This window comes from Phasianus colchicus, chromosome 26 (genome assembly GCF_987193195.1).
Source record: "Phasianus colchicus chromosome 26, bPhaCol1.hap1.1, whole genome shotgun sequence".
In the NCBI taxonomy this organism is placed as follows: domain Eukaryota; kingdom Metazoa; phylum Chordata; class Aves; order Galliformes; family Phasianidae; genus Phasianus; species Phasianus colchicus.
This window is the reverse complement of record NC_143461.1, coordinates 1,211,214-1,227,941: the sequence shown is the minus strand read 5'-3', so window position 1 is coordinate 1,227,941 and position 16,728 is coordinate 1,211,214. Positions and strand designations below refer to the sequence as shown.

Here is a 16,728-nt window from a genome sequence, read left to right as displayed (position 1 = left end):
TCCATACTGAGACCACTAGTAGCCTTTTTTATTACATGCTATTGGGGATGAGTGCCAACTCTCAGCATGTTTTCAGTCAGCACCAAGTTGTGTTGTGCAGATGACATGATGGAGGTAAGGGATGCTATCTAGAAGAAACTTGACAGGCCCATGCAAGCCTCATGAAAATCAAGAAGGCCATATGCAATGTGGCTGGTGGCCGTCCTAAGAACAAATATAGACAAATGGATAGAGGGCAGCCCATAGCTCCATAGAAGAGCTTAAAGGTATTGGTTGTTGAAAAACTTCGCATGAGCCAGCAGTGTGTTCTTTCATCCCAGAAAGACAGCAGTGTCCTGGGCTGCATTAAAACAAGCACGATCAACAGTTCAAGGGAAGTGATTCTCCCTGTCTACTCTCACAGGAGACCCTACTAGGAATACTGTGTTAAGCTCTGTGATAGTCAACATAAGAACAACATGGACCTGTGGGAGCAAGCCCAGAGGAAGGCCATAAGTATGATTTGACATGGCTGGAGGACCTCTACTGTGAAGAGAAGCTGAGACAGCTGAAGTTATACAGTCTAGAGAAGAGAAGGTTCCAGGGAGACATCACTGCAATATTCCAGTACCTAAAGTGTACAAGAAAACAGAAGAGGGACTCCATATCAGGAAGCATAACAATGGGACATGGGGTAAGAGCTTTTATCTGGAAGAGTATAGGTTGTATCAGATATTAGGAAGAACTTACAAGAATGGGGAGGCACTGGAATAGGTCACCTAGAGAAACTGTGAAAACCACATTCCTAGCAAGGTTCAGGGCAAGCTGAGAAACATGGTTTAGTGCAGGATGATCTTCAGGGTCCTTCCAACACAAAACATTCTATGATTCTGTGATCACATCGGCAATTTCAAGAATGGTCATCCAGACCTAGATAAAAGCACATATTTAGTATATCCAAAGATACACACACAGAGACTTGTGCAGAGGTTACTTGACAATTCCCCTGCTTCAGACTTCTCTAACAATAAAGGTTTGATGAGTTTCATTTTCCCTGAGGTTTTGGTGATCAATATGAGGTAATACTTAGATACACACTGCAATATTACACACCAACAGACAAAAGCTAACATTACTAGAAATGCAGTTATGACTTTCTTAATCCATAATCTTAAATCAAGTGACCAAGAAGTCAGCCTTCTTCAAACCCAGAAGAAGTATTGCCTTTTTGAACCCCATGCAATATTTTTGTCTATTTCCATATTTCTTCCAAATCTATAGAAATCCTACCCCTTCAATCTACATAGAAGCAATAATTAGTGTTAACTGCTTCAAAACCTCCTTCTTCTGATGCCAAATTCTGTGCTCAACATGTTCCAGAAAATGAGAACAAGCCCATTAATTGCTCTTATTAACAATCTGAAATGCCTTTTGGATGAATTCACGAAACATATTCTGATCCCATGAGTTTCCTGGTACGCTTTCCAAAGGCAACAGGGAACTGTGTCATAGTTTTATGATTTTTGTTATCAGTATTCCATATCATAATATCATGTAGTGCACTGGTAGTCAAAGAGTTAATGCTGCAGTTCCATGGATTGTTGATAGTTCTGGGTACCTTTCACAGAAGAGAAGAACTGCATCTCCCAGAAGACTTTACTGTTCCATTTCCATTTTCCATTCAGAGGGAAAGGAAAAACTGCTTGGGAGTCATGAGATTGACCCTTATTTTTCTGCTTGTGTCTTTGGTGTGTCCTCATACAACATCCCCTCTAAATCCTTCAATATCTTTGTAGTCCCACTTTGGACATCATATAATAGTTTATGTCCTGTTTGTATTGTGGCTCTCAAAACTGCATGCAGTACTCAAGGTGAGGCAGCATCAGTGCAGTGGCCAGTGGGACAATCACTTCTCTTGACTGTCTAGCAATGCTGTGCATAATGCACCCTAGGATATAGTTGGTCTTCCTTGCTGTCTGAGCACAATGTTGTCTTGTGTTCAACTTGCTGTTAACTTAAATCCCTAAATTTCTTTCTGTGTAGCTGATCTCAAGTGTCTCATTCCCCAGACTGTATGTACAAGCAGGGTTGTTGCCCCTTCCTAGGTGCAGAATCTGGCACTTGCTCTTGATAAACTTCATGTGGTTGGTGATTGGCCAGATCTCTAATTTGTCTAGACCTCTCTGCAAGGCCACTCTATTGATGAAGTCAGCAGTTCCTCCCAATTTAGTATCATCAACCAAATTGTTCAAAGCAACTTCTAGTCCTACATCCAAGTCATTTATGGTATGCCCACCTTTTGAATTTGACAGGATGCCTTTGGATGGCATTCCTTTCTTCTGACATATGAACTGCATCACTCAGCTTTGAAGTGTCCACAAACTTGCTGAGAATGTATTAGATCCCATCATATATGTCCTTGATTAAGATGTTTCAGACTACCAGTCCAAATATGAACCTCAACCTGGACACAGTCATCAACAACAACACTCTGGCTATGACCACAAAACCAATTCCTCATCCATCAAATATTCCAACATTTGAACCCAGATCTCTCTGATTTTGAGATAAAGATGTGCTGAGGGATGATGTCAAAGACTTTGCATAAGTCTAGATAGATGACTCTTGCTTTCCATCTCAGATCTTCTTTCTTATTAAAACAGCACTTCTGTTACATCTTTCGATGTTGGGCCCTTTTTATGTGGTCTGGAAAAGACACTGCACAACTTCCTGCCCCATACCAAGGTCACTGAGGCAAAACAGGATGAGACAAAACAGGGTGAGACAAAACAGGGCAGAAGAACTTTCTAGAGAGCAGTGTAGAAAGGGTCACACCCAGGAGCTGGTACACTTCTTGCCAGAAGGGCCCCTAAAAACCACAAAGGAGTGACTCAGGCTGACATCATCTGCGTTTACTGGACTCTACTACCATGTGAGCTGAGTGTGTTGCCTACACCAATGTTTGTTGTGCAGAAATGCCTGGGCCTCCCTTCTTGTCACTCAAAAGATGTCTTCAGTGGGGAATGAGCATGACCTAAAGCTGGAAATTAAACAAAGCAACACAGGAAGCCAGCACATGTCCCATATCATCATCTGGGATGTTTTGCATTCAAGGGGAGTTTGTCAGAAAATAATTACTGCTAGAAGTGATACCTCTGGTCAGCTTGGGTCCACTATAAAAAGGAGTCCAACTCTTTGCTCCCTCATCCACTACTTTTGACTCCTTCTTGGGAACCAGGTGAGTGTGAGGCTCCTTCTTGTCTCTCTCAATCTCCATCAGAAGGTCTGAGATCAGTGTACCTCTTATTTGCTATCAGCATGATTCTGTGCAAAATCTCAGGGCTGTTTCTCATGCAAGAGGTTTGGCATGGAGGGAGATTGAGTCTGTACTGCGGGGGCTTCTGGACTAGGATCTAAGAAGTAGTTGGATAGGCACTGGGTCGCTCTTTCTGGGTCCTGGAAGGAACAGGCCAAGAAACCCTCGACCATCCCTGCACAGCCTCCACCTCCTGGCACTTCATGTGCATGGTTCCCTGGTGATGGAATGGCAGATTCTCCCTCACTCTCCACTTTGTTTGCCTGGCCCTCTCTCTCAACAGGTACACATCTGGCCTCAAGACATGTCCTGCTGTGACCAGTGCGTGCCATGCCAGCCCTGCGGCCCAACTCCTCTGGCCAGCAGCTGCAATGAGCCCTGTGTCAGGCAGTGCCAGCCCTCCACCATCGTCATCCAGCCCTCTCCTGTGGTGGTGACCCTGCCCGGACCCATCCTCAGCTCCTTCCCGCAGAACACCGCCGTCGGATCCTCCACCTCTGCTGCTGTTGGCAGCATCCTCAGCTCTGAGGGTGTACCCATCACCTCGGGGGGCTTGGACCTCTCCTGCATTTCCAACCGCTACTGTGGCAGAAGGTGCACCCCTTGCTAAAGATGCTGGACATTGCCCCAGACAAGGACCCCCACGATCTCAGGACATGGTGCTGGACAGAAGAACAGACTTTGTGCTGCTGTTTTCAGAGTAGATGACCATCTGTGGCTTACCCTGTCAGGACAGACAGAAGTGCCAGCCTGGCTTCTCTGACAACATGGCCAAAGTCTACCGATACTTTCTTCCACTCATTCTTTCTATCTCTTTCCTTTGTTATTTTCTCCTTATCCCCAGAACTCTCTGTGAAGGCCCCAGAAACCAACTGAGTGACGTAGTAGCCTCTCTGGTTTGATGAGCAGTTAGATGGATGCCCTGTGGCAGCTCTGCCATGGGGAAAAGGCAACAGATTCTTGTCTGCTCCTGCTGCTCCCTGCACTCAAAGTCTCCACTTACTGACTGACATTATTTCTCTCTTTAGATTCATTAAACATTTGGTGCAACTCTCATTGTGTCCTTCTGTGGTTAATTCCTTCTTCTTTTTAATATGATCAGGTGAGAAAACAACTACTTCAAAGGAATTAGCATAGATTCATCACTCCCCTGGGCACTGGAAAGTGGGGCACACTGTAGACATTCATCCTTCAGTCAAGGCCATGTCTAAATCTGTCTTGCACCTGATGCATGCAGGTAGCTGCTGCAGGCCTTTTTATAGCTCTTCAAGATAAGATACATGCTTTCTAAGTCTTAAATGGAAGACCTAACAGAGCAGACATATGTTGTCAGCATCAGTATCTCCAGTGTCTTCAAGTTTCTCAGTACATCTTTCTTCTCTGTGCAGTCTCTCTGAGTACCATACAATGTCAATAACATATACAGGAACATTAGGATATGCTTTTGTCTGCGCGCTGGATTTGTGGAAATGTCTGTAGGTGCAGATTTTTGCAGAATTCCATTCATATGTTCATGAACTGGTGCTCAGGCTGCAGTCCATGACCTTTTCCTGTGGCCAGCTTCCTGGAGCTGTGGCAGTGCTGGCTGATCTGTGTGGTGGCTCATCCTGCTCTGACCTATGTTGGGCACAACCATTGTACCAGGGCACAGCAACATTGTATACCCCAACCCATCCTGTTCTGTTCTGCTGCCCTCATTCCTACCCTTCTTGCAGCATAGTGGGTTGGGATGCTGCATGCAGGCAGCTGCTTTCTTCTCCACCAAAGAAGCTTTCACAGCTCTCCCCCAGCTCTCTGTACACATGCCTATCCTGAGAAGTAGGATGGGAAGAGAACAGCTTTCAGCAGACAAAGTCTGTGAAGAGGTGCCCAACACTCACATTTCACTTCAGATTCCTCTAGCTTCTGCTGTGCTTCTGTTTAGAATCCCTCAGCCCTGCTGCCTGGGTGCTCTGGTCATGATGAGGTAGGTCAAGAACTGTCCATGGGCTTACATCCCTACCCACGATATAGTACATCCTATTTCCCAAAGGATACTTGAAAGAATCCCAGTTTCTCTGGGAAGTACAGATCTGTGCAGAGCTGCAGGAGTTCCCCTGTGCAAAAGCCTCATACCATTCTCTTGGCCTTCTCTCCTGCTCCACGGGGAGCTCATGTTCACTTGTTCCATCAACACAGAGAAAGACAGATAACATCCTTACAGCAAAGTGTTCTGTCATGACTTGCCCTGCAGCCTAAGCACAAAGTCCCATGTCCTGGGGAGTTTCAGCAGCCTTGACATCTGTACAGGAAAGTCTTTGCTGGTATTCTGTGGGCAAATAGTGGCATTACTGATATTTCTCAGGAATGTGATCTATAAATCCTCATCTTTGATTCTTCTTCCCCCTCCTCCACTGCCAAGCACTGGATGTCCATGTCATGAAAGGTCCAGAAAGGCCGGATATTTCTCAAGCAGAAAATCTTAAAGGTGCAGGAACAGACTGTTCCATAGTGCTGTAAGATGAGCCAGTGAGGAAGAAGACCTGCTAGGCAGAACAGGGAGCTTGTGCTGAGACTCTGGAAATAAAAGAGAGTTTATCATTTTCTGAAGAAGGATAAGGCAACTTGGGAAGAGTACAAGGCTGTTGCTAGCTTGTTAAAAAGGGAAAATTAGAATGGCAAAAGCCCAGTGCCTCTGTTTCAACACTACAAGTGTGAGCTAAATCTGGCCACCACTGTTCAACAAAATAGAAAATGTTTTACAAATATAGTAACAAAAAGAGGAGGGTCAAAGAGAATCTCCTGCCTTTACTGGATGCTGTGGAGAACATTATCAGCGAGGATGAGGAAAAATTGAGGTTCTCAATGCCATCTTTAGCTATGTCTGTAACAGTCAGGCTAGTTATCCTCAGAGTATTCAGCCCCCTGAGCTGGAAGACAGGGGTGGGGAACAGAATGAAACACCCATGATTCAGATTCACCCACAAAACAGTCAGTGACTGTCAGTGACTACTCCATCTGACTGTCACAAGTCCATGGAGCTAGGTGGGATCCACCCAAGGGTACTGATGGAGCTGGCAGGGGTGCCTACCATGCAGCATTCCATTATTTGCTGGCAGTTAGTCCTGGTCAAATGAAGAGGTCTCAAATGACTGGAAGCTTGTCCATGTGACAACCTTCTGTAAGAAAGGTTGGAAAAAAAGATCTGGGTAACTACAGATCTTTCAGCCTGACCTTGGTATGGTCAGGGAAGGTCATGGAAAAGATTATTTTGACTGTGACCATGTTGCATGTGCCAACAAGGGCTCAAGAAAGGCAGGTCCTGCTTGACCAACCTGATCTCTTTCTATGACCAGCTGACCAGCCTAGTAGATGAGATACAGTCTACCTAGAAAGGCCTTTGACAAATATTCTCCCACAGTATTTTCCCACAGAAGAAGGCAGCCAATAGCTTGGAGAAGTGTACTCTTCCCTGGATAAAAAAACTGGCTGGAGGGTGGGGCCCAGAAAAGAGTGGTAAATGGAGTTAAATCCAGCTGATGATTGGTCACAAGTAGTGTTCCCAAGGGGTCAGTACTGGGGCCTGCTCTGTTAAATAAATTTATTATATGGATGAGGGGATGGAATGCACCCACAGTAAGTTTTCAAATGAAACCATGTTGGGGGAAGTGTTCAACTGCCTCTAGAGTCCTACAACGGGAATGTATCAGGATGGATCTATAGGCTGAGGCTATTTGTATGAATTCTAACAAGACCAAGTGCTGAGTCCTGCACTTTGGCTACAAAAACCCCCTGCGTCACTACAGGCTGGGGACAGAGTGGTTGGAAAACTGAGTGGACAAAAAAGATCTGTTAGTGTTGCTTGACACATGGCTGAACGCAAGCCAGAAGAGTGCTCAGCTGGCCAAGAAGGTCAATGGCATCCTGGCTTATTTCAGAAAGAGTGTAGCCAGCAGGATGCGGGAGGTGATTGTTCCTATGTATTCAGCAATGATGAGGCTGCACCTAGAGTACAGTGCTCCATTTTGGGCCCCTCACTACAAGAAAAAACATTGAGGCCCTGCAAATGTGCTCAAAGAAGGGCAACAAAACTGGTAAAGTATCTGGAGCACAAGTCTTACGAGGAGCAGCTGTAGGAACTGGAACTGTTTAGTCTGGAGAAAAGGAGGCTCAGAAGAGACCTTACTGCTCTCTACAGCTACCTTAAAAAAGGTTGAAGTGAGGTGAGGATTGGCCTCTCCTCCTAGGTAACTAGCAGTAACACATTGGTTTTAAGTTGTTTAAGGTGTTAGGAAATTTTCTGCTACAATCAGCTTGCTCAATCATCTTTATTAAAAAAAGAGAGAGGAGAGACTTCAGCTCTCTTCATTCAAATAAAGGGAGAGTCTGCTGTGGCCCTGTGGAATCTCTCAAAGCACTGGGGTGCACAGCCCCTCTTTTATCCCTGTACCCTGATGCTGGAAGGCCCTTTCCCATTTGCTGAAGTACTTCAGTGCTCATCCACCCCCAGCAGCTGCTCCTCTTTGTTTCCTTTGTTTATACATACATTATAATCTGGATTCAGATTTTGTTGTTTCACCCAACTAGGACTATATTTGTATCCTGTAAATTCTATCAATCTTTCTTCTCTCCAGTAAACAAGATTTACTTGCAGGTGCTAAGATAGCATGCCCTGTCATATGCTTGCAAGATAAGTTGTTTTAACCAGATCCTTCTGACCAAAACATATCTTCTGGCCTTTATCTTGTTTTGCAGGAACCCCAATCCTTACTTCGTTCTTTCTGAATTTTATTTACAAGGACTCTTTAACTTTGTTTTTCCTTCACAGGGAAGGTTCAGGTTGGAACTAGGAAAAAATTATTCTCAGGAAAGGTAGTGAGTTATTGGAAAAGGCTGCCAAAGCAAGTGATGGAGTCTCTGTCCCTGTAGGATCCCAAGAAAAAGATGCGCAAAGCCTAGCTCTCAGCAAATCGAGCCCTGCAACCCGCGCACAAACCCCCAGCACTCGCAGCCCCAAGTAAGCCCGAGTGACGCCGGCGCAGGGCGCAGTCCCGGGGCGGAGCTGGCGGCGGCGGCGGGGAGGAGGCGCCGCGGGCGGAACAGAGCCGGGGCTGGCGGGGGCGGCGCGGCGCGGGCGGCGGAGCGGCGGAATGCGGCAGTGCCGGGCCGCGGGGCTGGCCGCGGTACTTCTGGGTGCGCGGGGCTGCTGCCGGCGGGGCCGGGAACTGCGGGAGGCCGGGGCTGCTCTCGCCTCTGTCCTTTCGGCTTCTTTCAAATCTCGTGCCACTCTCTAGTACCCGCTGCATTCAGCCCGACTGATTCCTGCGAGCCCAACCTACCGATCTTTTCCGACCGGCCTTTCTCCCTGCGCTACTCCATTCCTTTAAAAATCACTCCCCTCGCTGCTGCCTCCTGTACGGCCTTTTCCTCTCATTCCATTCACCTTCTGGATTGGATCCCTGTGACATTTTCTGTTGGGAGGAAAGGGATTTTTTGAGTTTGTTTCTTCTTTTCTGCTCGGTAGTGACTGTGAGCAGAGCCCAGGTGCAGCAGGAGCCGTCAGCAGAGACCAGCGAGCATCAACATCACCTGCTCACTCCCCAACATACAAGCCGGAGATTACATCCATTGGTACCGTCAGCTCCCGGGCCGAGGACCCGCATTCATTACGAGCGCCTTGAAAGGCTCCAAGGAGGTGCCGGACCCGGAGGGGCGGCTGTCGGTGTTGGCAGACCGCCGCTCCAGCGCCCTGTGGCTCGCCTGGCCCCAGCTCGGCGACGCGGCCGTGTATTACTGCGCCGTGGGCACACGGGAAGCGAAGCCGGGGCTGCGGCCGGGCACGAACCGCTTTGGGCGGGGCGGGGGCACAGTGCCGTCCGTGCCCTCAGGGGGCGCTGCCTGCACGGCCGCAAAACTGAATCCTGGCCACGGTGCAGTTCCCTGAGTTCTTGACAGAAATGAGCACTGCACACGCAGCAGTGATTCACTGAGGCCAATGTGAGTCAGACACACCTATGTTTGAGATGAGCAAGATGGCATAAATGACAACACAAGCTGTGTTGGACACCAGAGAGACCTCTACACAGTTCTACTCCATCTTCTATCCTTTCCTCATTTCCCAGTGATGCACTGATGAGAGCAGCAGGAGCCCTGTTCCTAAGTCTCTACAGAGTGGCATCCCCCATGGCCTTTCACACAGTCGTGGCTTTTCCTGCGAGCACAGCAGAGGTTGTGTTCTCCATTTCCAGAACCTGTGGAGGCAGTTGAGGGCAGAAACACCTGAGGGCAAAAGCCAATATCCTTTTGCTCTGCAATAACCAGGGATATCTTCTTCAGCTGCAAGGTAAAGTGCACAAATGAGGAGCCTCTGCAATGCATTGCAATCTCCTATTTTTCTGGGAATGGAAAAAGTTCTCTTTAAACACCCATACCCACCAGGAGCAGAGCCATTCTCTTTGGGCAGCTCTGGAGGCCGTACACTGTAGAAAGTAATATCAAAAGCTCAAACTGAGATGGAGAAATCTTTAATGAATATTTAAAAAGAAAAATGAGGTCATTCCAAGAAGAGGCTTCACAGTGCAGGATTTGCCTGATCCTGTATTTCAGTTCATGCAAGGCATGTGCCTTCTTTTCTGACAGAGGATCAGCTGATTTTGAGAAGCGTCTCAGCTAAGAGAAGCACAGGAAAAAAGAAAAAGAAAAAGCAGTGAAAGAGACAGGTATGTAAGTAGGTAGAGAAGTAGAAGAAAAGATGTGAGCGAGATATTTAGAAAGTCCAGGCTTGCTCCATCCCCTAAGTATTTTCTAGAGTAGCTGAGGGTTGTCAGGTATTCGAAAAGCGGCAGCTTGAAGATTCCTTCTTGATACAGTGGCTTATGGAAGAATTTCTCCAGGACCACGGCCAGCGGCTTTAGCAGGGCGGGTACCTTCTGCCACAGTAGCGGCTGCCCAAGCCGGACAAGTCCAAGCCCCCCGACGTGATGGGCACGCCCTCAGAGCTGAGGATGCTGCCAACAGCAGCGGAGGTGGAGGAGCCCACGACGGTGTTCTGTGGGAAGGAGCTGAGGATGGGTCCGGGCAGGGTCACCACCACGGGAGAGGGCTCGATGACGATGGTGGAGTTCTGGCACTGCCTGACGCAGGGCTCATTGCAGCTGCTGGCCAGAGGGGTTGGACCACAAGGTTGGCATGGCACGCACTGGTCACAGCAGGACATGTCTCAGGAATGGAGGTGCACCTGGGAGAGGGGACAGGGAAGAAGTAGAACGTGGGAATGAATGAGGAGCAGCCTATCATCACACTTTGAGGGAATCAATGCACATGCAGTCCTCGGTGCTGAAGACAGATCAGGGATGTCCAAAGAAATCTTGGTCTCATCCTGACAGAGCCAATGAGAGCCACTGAGATATATTCAGCTAATGCCTTGAACTAACACAAAAGCCACCTCCTTACAGGCCCAAACTCGTCCCATGACAATCATTCTCCCCACTTCCCTCTCTTGACAAGCAGAGCCAGGCATGGAACAGGGCTAATAGCAGCTGAGAGTTCTGCTGAGCTTAGGACTCTGGAGAATGAAGAGAAGAGAAGGGGAAACACACTCACCTGGTTCCCAAGAAGATGGAGGTGGGAGAAGTGGATGAGGCAGCAAGGGGCTGGGCTGGCTTTTATAATGGACCCAAGCTGCCCTATTTCCAGAGGCGTCCCTTGAAGCAGTGATTATTTTGTGACAAGATCCTTTTGAATGCAAAATATCCCAGCTAATGTTGTGGGTTGTGTGTTGGTTCCCCATGCTGCTATTTGTCACATCCTGATCTATTTCACTCCTATTCTACACAGAAGGCATCTTTGAGTGGCAGGAAGAGGCATTTTCAGGCAGCGCAAATCAGAGTGGGCAGAACACTCAGTTCACGTGTTGGAAGAATCCAGTAAAACAAATGATATCAGCATGCTTAGTACGCCACCTGTGTGCTGGATTTATGCAAGTGCCTGTGGGTATAGAGGTTTGCATGATTCCATGCATATGTGCATGAGCAGGTGAATGTTTGTGTGACTTGTGTGTCCTGCGTAACAACACGTGTTCTGGTCACATCAGGGGCACTTCAGGATACCAATAGATTCTGTTAGTCTCTTTCTTCCTGCTAACAGAGCTAATGGAGAGGAGAGGAAGTGGAAGGCACCTTCAAATATCATTAGGTGCAATTGTCTGACCCCAATAGCAGTAACCACAAGGAAAAGCACATTAATGAAAGCATTATCAAAATGTCTGTCAACACGGACAGGCGTGGGTTATCATCCACATCTTCACAAAGCCTGATCCAGTGTTTGACCACCTTCACTTACATCTATTTTTTTTCCTTGTTATACAAGTTGTGGCCATATTGTTCAGCTTGCCAGTGCTCCCTGATGGATACTCTGGAGTTTGTTGAGATAATAGGAAGAATCTGTCCTTGTACGAAGTAGATTACAATCATATACCTAAATCTTGAATTGAGTAGAGATGGGAAGTTCTACTTTGATTCAGCTAATATTGTGGAATCAAAAACTGTGTGATCAAGGCAATGAGCTAACTGAGCATTGGTGAAGACGGGGTTCATGGAGTGAACACAGTGAGGAAGAGTACTGACTACATCCACATAGTTGTGGGGCCACATCACAAAAATGCTGAACATGTGTGACAAGGCGGAACCCTATGCTAATGATTTTGTGGGGAAGTACGGAATATCTATGTTCTCTACGGGAAAACGTTTGCGTATGTAACATTAGTAATGAACATAAGCTGAGGATCCTCAGTTTAACATATGCATGAGAAATGGAGCTCATCCCCCATGCATCCAGCACCGAAAATAAGGACTGCCTGCTTTCTAACACTCCAAGTTGAGTCTAGAGTGTTTCACGACCGACTGATTTACAGTATCACTTCTATCTGGCCTGAACGTCTCCTGGTGCAGTTTTGTGCCATCCCCCCACATGCCCGCTCATCAGTTACCAGAGTGAAAAGACCAGCACCTCCCTCTCTGCTTTCCGTCCTAGGAAGTTGGAGAGAGCAGTGAGACTGCCTCTTAGCTTTGTGTTCTCCAAGCTGGACAACCCACGTGTCCTCACGCTCTCCTCACAGGATATGCATTCCAGACCCTCCATCAGCTCTGCTGCCTTCCTCTGCACGCTTCAAAGCACCTTGAACATCCTTCTTACTTTGTTGAACCCAGAACAGCCAAATAGATTCCAGGAGAAAATACACCAAGGCTAACTGTACTGGGAGAATAATCCTTTTTCAACCAGGTGTTTATGGAGTGTGTAATGCATTCTACACTTCAGTTGGACCTCTCAGGTGCCAGGGCAAGCCAGCACACCCGGATCCCTTCAGGATGTCTGTGCTTCTCGGGTGCTCAACTGTACTTCAAGGGTGTCCCCACTCTAAGACTAGAGCCTCAACAGTACAAAGAAAGAAAGGAACAGCATGTGGTGGCCATGGCAAACAGGCCATGGAACGAGGCAGTCAGGTTGCGGCTGGAAGATAGTGATATCCTGGAAGAAGAAAAACACTCTTGCTTTAGTCACAGACTCGCAGCTTCAGAAGAGGCACAGCCCTCTGGACACTGGGGAGACCAGATCCATTGTGAGGGCTCATCAGAAGTGGCGGAACTCAAGCCTTAGGAGTGGAGGCAGGAGAAAAGTGGTGTGAGAGAGACTTAAAGGAGACTCCTCCCTTTGATAGCGGATTCTTCAGTTTGCTGAAGTCCTGGCTGTTTGATTTCCTTGGCAAGGAATGGCAACTCCAGTGCTGCAGAAGGACTCCAAACGTTTGTCTGCATATCAGTGTACGTGCGTTCCTTTACAACACTTCCACACAATTCTGCTTCCAGACACTGGTGACTTTAGCCATTGCAATAAATGCTGGATGAACAGTATGGCTGGACATCAGGAATTCTGGAAATTTCTGAATTCAGAAAGAGGCAGTCTAAGTGTGAGCAACCCAGAGACATTGCTGCCCATGCAGAGATGCAGTCAGAAGCACCACAGGTCAGCCTGAGATGAAAACTTGCTGCGAAGAACAGCGAGAAAAGCATCCTTAACTCTCCTGAGGCAGCAAAAAGGAAGCTAAGGAAATTGCATGTCCACTAGACCACAAGATGTCAGAAATAGGATGAAGTGAATGTGTAATATAATGAACGCTTCTTTTTCACCCACTTTCATGATAATTCTTTTAGACGGACCTACAAGGCCCCTGAGCTTCATTCACAGAATTCATGGGAGTGAAGAAGCAGTCCCTATAAAGGAAGAAAACCTATCGGAGAACTTAATCAGGCTGGACATACTTGTGCCCTTGAAATGGAGTGGGATGCATCCAAGGGTGATTGACCGGGTGGTGTCGTTGTGATGCAGCTCTCTGACATCCTTCAGGGATCGTGACAGTTGAGAGATTGCGGTTGTAGCTTTGAAGGAACAACAGGCATCAAAAACATGTAGAGGGACTGAGAGAAGGAACTCAGGGAACGACTGACCAACTGTACTCCATTCACTCCTTCCTCCACGATGTGTTTTGGAGCAGATAAATGAAGATGCCACTACGTGAGCCTGGTGGTTTGGAGCAGCCCCGGGGCGGAGCTGGCGGCGGCGGCGGGGAGGAGGTGCCGCGGGCGGAGCAGAGCCGGGGCTGGCGGGGGCAGCGCGGCGCGGCGCGGCGCGGGCGGCGGAGCGGCGGGATGCGGCAGTGCCGGGCCGCGGGGCTGGCGGGGCTGGCCGCTGGGTGCGCGGGGCTGCCGCCGGCGGGGCCAGGACTGCGGGAGCTGTGGGGGGCCGGAGCCGCGCCCGCCTCTTGACTCTTGGCTTCTTTCCCAACTCGTGCAGCTTCCTCTGCTCCTGCATGAAATTTCAGTGGGAAAAAATGGATTTTGTGAGTTTGCTGCTTCTTTTCTTCTCGGCAGTGGCTGTGAGCAGAGCCCAGGTGCAGCAGAAGCCGTCGGCAGAGACCAGCGAGGACTCCGGCATCAACATCACCTGCTCACACCCCAACACACAGTTCAACGAAGTCATCCACTGGTACCGTCAGCTCCCGGGCCGAGGACCCGCATTCCTCGTCAGCGCCGTTAAAGGCTCCAAGGAGGTGCCGGACCCGGAGGGGCGGCTGTCGGTGTCGGCAGACCGCCGCTCCAGCGCCCTGTGGCTCGCCCGGCCCCGGCTCGGCGACGCGGCGGTTTATTACTGCGCCGTGGGCACACGGGAAGCGAAGCCGGGGCTGCGGCCGGGCACGAACCGCTTTGGGCGGGGCGGGGGCACAGTGCCGTCCGGGCCCGCAGGGGGCGATGCCTGCACGGCCGCCAGACTCCATCCCGACCACGGTGCACCTCCCGGAGTTCTGCACAGAAATGAGCACTGCAACCAAAGCCGTGATTCACTGCGGCCAATGTCAATCAGACACATCTATGTCTGAGGTGATAAAAATGACGTAAAAGACAATACAAGCTCTACTGTACACCACGGAGACCTCCTCGCAATTCTACTACGTCTGCTATCCTCCCTTGCTTCCCCGGTGCCACACTGATGAGAACTGGAGGAGCCCTGTTCCTAAGAGCCTGCAAGGTGGCTTATACCCATGCCCTCCCACACAATTGTATCTTCTTCCATAAGCTGAGCAGAGGTTGTGTTCTCCCTTTAGTTAACCACTGGGCTTAGCTTTGGGCAGAAACATTGCAAGGCAAAGGCTGATAGTCCCCTGTTCTGCCATAGGCAGAGAGATCTGCTGCTGCAAGGGACAGTGCCCGAGAGAGCAGCCTCTACAGTGTGTCCCAACCTCCCATTCTTCTGGCAATGGAGAAGGGTCTCCACATACATTCATCTCCTACCCACCATGAGCAAAGCCATTCTCCCTGGGCACTTCTGGAGGCCATACAAGGTAGAAAGAAAAATCAAAAGCTCAAATGAGATGCAAAAATCTTTAATGAATGTTTATAGAGGAGAATGAAGTCACACTGAGCAGACGCTCCACCGTACAGGATTCATCCAACCCCAAGTCTGAGCTCATGCAAGGCTTGTGCCTGTGTTTTTGGAAGGGAACAGGATGTTTCTGAGGAGCCTCATAGCCCATAGAAGATGGAGGGAGGAAAGAAAATAAAATAAAATAAAAGGAAAAAAAATGAAAATGGAGAGAAAAGCTTAGGAAGAGGAAACAAAAACAGACATGAGCCATGTTTTCAGAAAACATGGGGTTGCCACTCGCTTTCAGCATTTCCTAGAGTACCTGAGTAGGGTCAGGAATTCTGAAAGCAGTGGCTTAAAGATTCCTTCTTGATCCAGCAACGTGTTCATGTTTTCTGGAAGAATTTCTGCAGGACCACGGCCAGCGGCTTTAGCAGGGCGGGTACCTTCTGCCACAGTAGCGGCTGCCCAAGCCGGACAAGTCCAAGCCCCCCGAGGTGATGGGCACGCCCTCAGAGCTGAGGATGCTGCCAACAGCAGCGGAGGTGGAGGAGCCCACGACGGTGTTCTGCGGGAAGGAGCTGAGGATGGGTCCGGGCAGGGTCACCACCACGGGAGAGGGCTCGATGACAACGTTGGAGTTCTGGCACTGCCTGACACAGGGCTCATTGCAGCTGCTGGCCAGAGGGGTCGGGCCGCAGGGCCGGCATGGCACACACTGGGAGTAGCAGGACATGTCTCAGGAATGGAGGTACACCTGGGAAAGACGGATAGAATGAAGAAGAGAACAAGGATATGTGAGGGGCAGCCTGGATAGCCTCTCACAAAGGAGACAAGGCAACAACTAAGGATGGAGGTGAAGGCTGAGAAACGAGGTCAGATCCTTTCATAATGCCAGGACCCTACTGTGAGTTGCCTCAGAGAGACTCTCTTTGAGTGCATCAATCTAAAGCCACGTAAGCTGTGTCCCAAGCACTCTCTGAGCAGACATTATCTCATCCATGGTCTCCCATAGCATGGAGGTCCACTATCTGATAGCATTTCGATTCAGGTAAGAGGAGGAGAGAGGGCTTCACACTTACCTGGTTCCCAACAAGGAGAAGGCAAGAGAAGCTGATGGCAGAGACGGGAACTGGGCTTCCTTTTATATTGGTCTTCATCGCTGCAGGTCCACAGGCACCGTTGATACAGGCCATAATTTTCTGACTAGCTACGCTTGATTGCAAGCTATCCCTTCTCATTTTGTGGGCTGGTTTTTGTTTCCTGCAGTGCTACCTGTTCATTTCCAGATTTATGATGTGCCCATTCATTAATAAAGGATTCTTGGAAGTGCTGTGATGAAAGGCTCAAAGATTTATAGGGCAGAATTGCATGGTTGAGGCCGATGGATCAGCTGGAGTGGTGATCAAGTCTGGAGGTAGTAAATGAAGGATCAGGTGGAGGCAGAGACAGTGAGCAGAGCGCAGGGATGTATGTGGAGTCCATGAAACTCCCAGGAGCACTCCAGTGAGCCATTTTGGGTGGCTGGTAGAATCACA

The 16,728-nt window shown here is 48.7% G+C and overlaps 1 protein-coding gene and 3 pseudogenes across 1 annotated transcript; 2 read left to right on the top strand and 2 right to left on the bottom strand.

The window, feature by feature from the left end:
• The first annotated feature begins 3,055 nt into the window (after positions 1-3,055).
• Positions 3,056-3,905, top strand: LOC116241156 (feather keratin Cos1-2 pseudogene; annotated as a pseudogene).
• A 6,279-nt stretch (positions 3,906-10,184) lies between these two features.
• Positions 10,185-10,966, bottom strand: LOC116241159 (feather keratin Cos1-1/Cos1-3/Cos2-1 pseudogene; annotated as a pseudogene).
• Positions 10,967-13,977: 3,011 nt separating this feature from the next.
• Positions 13,978-14,705, top strand: LOC149914907 (T cell receptor alpha variable 4 pseudogene; annotated as a pseudogene).
• Positions 14,706-15,620: 915 nt separating this feature from the next.
• LOC149914906 (feather keratin Cos1-1/Cos1-3/Cos2-1-like) lies at positions 15,621-16,458 on the bottom strand. The gene is made up of 2 exons (XM_090125048.1): positions 16,273-16,458; positions 15,621-15,947 (listed from the first exon to the last, which is right to left on the bottom strand). The coding sequence occupies exon 2, from the start codon at positions 15,924-15,926 to the stop codon at positions 15,621-15,623; it is 306 nt and encodes a 101-aa protein (XP_089981174.1). The 5' UTR covers positions 15,927-15,947; positions 16,273-16,458.
• Between the last annotated feature and the right edge of the window lie 270 nt (positions 16,459-16,728).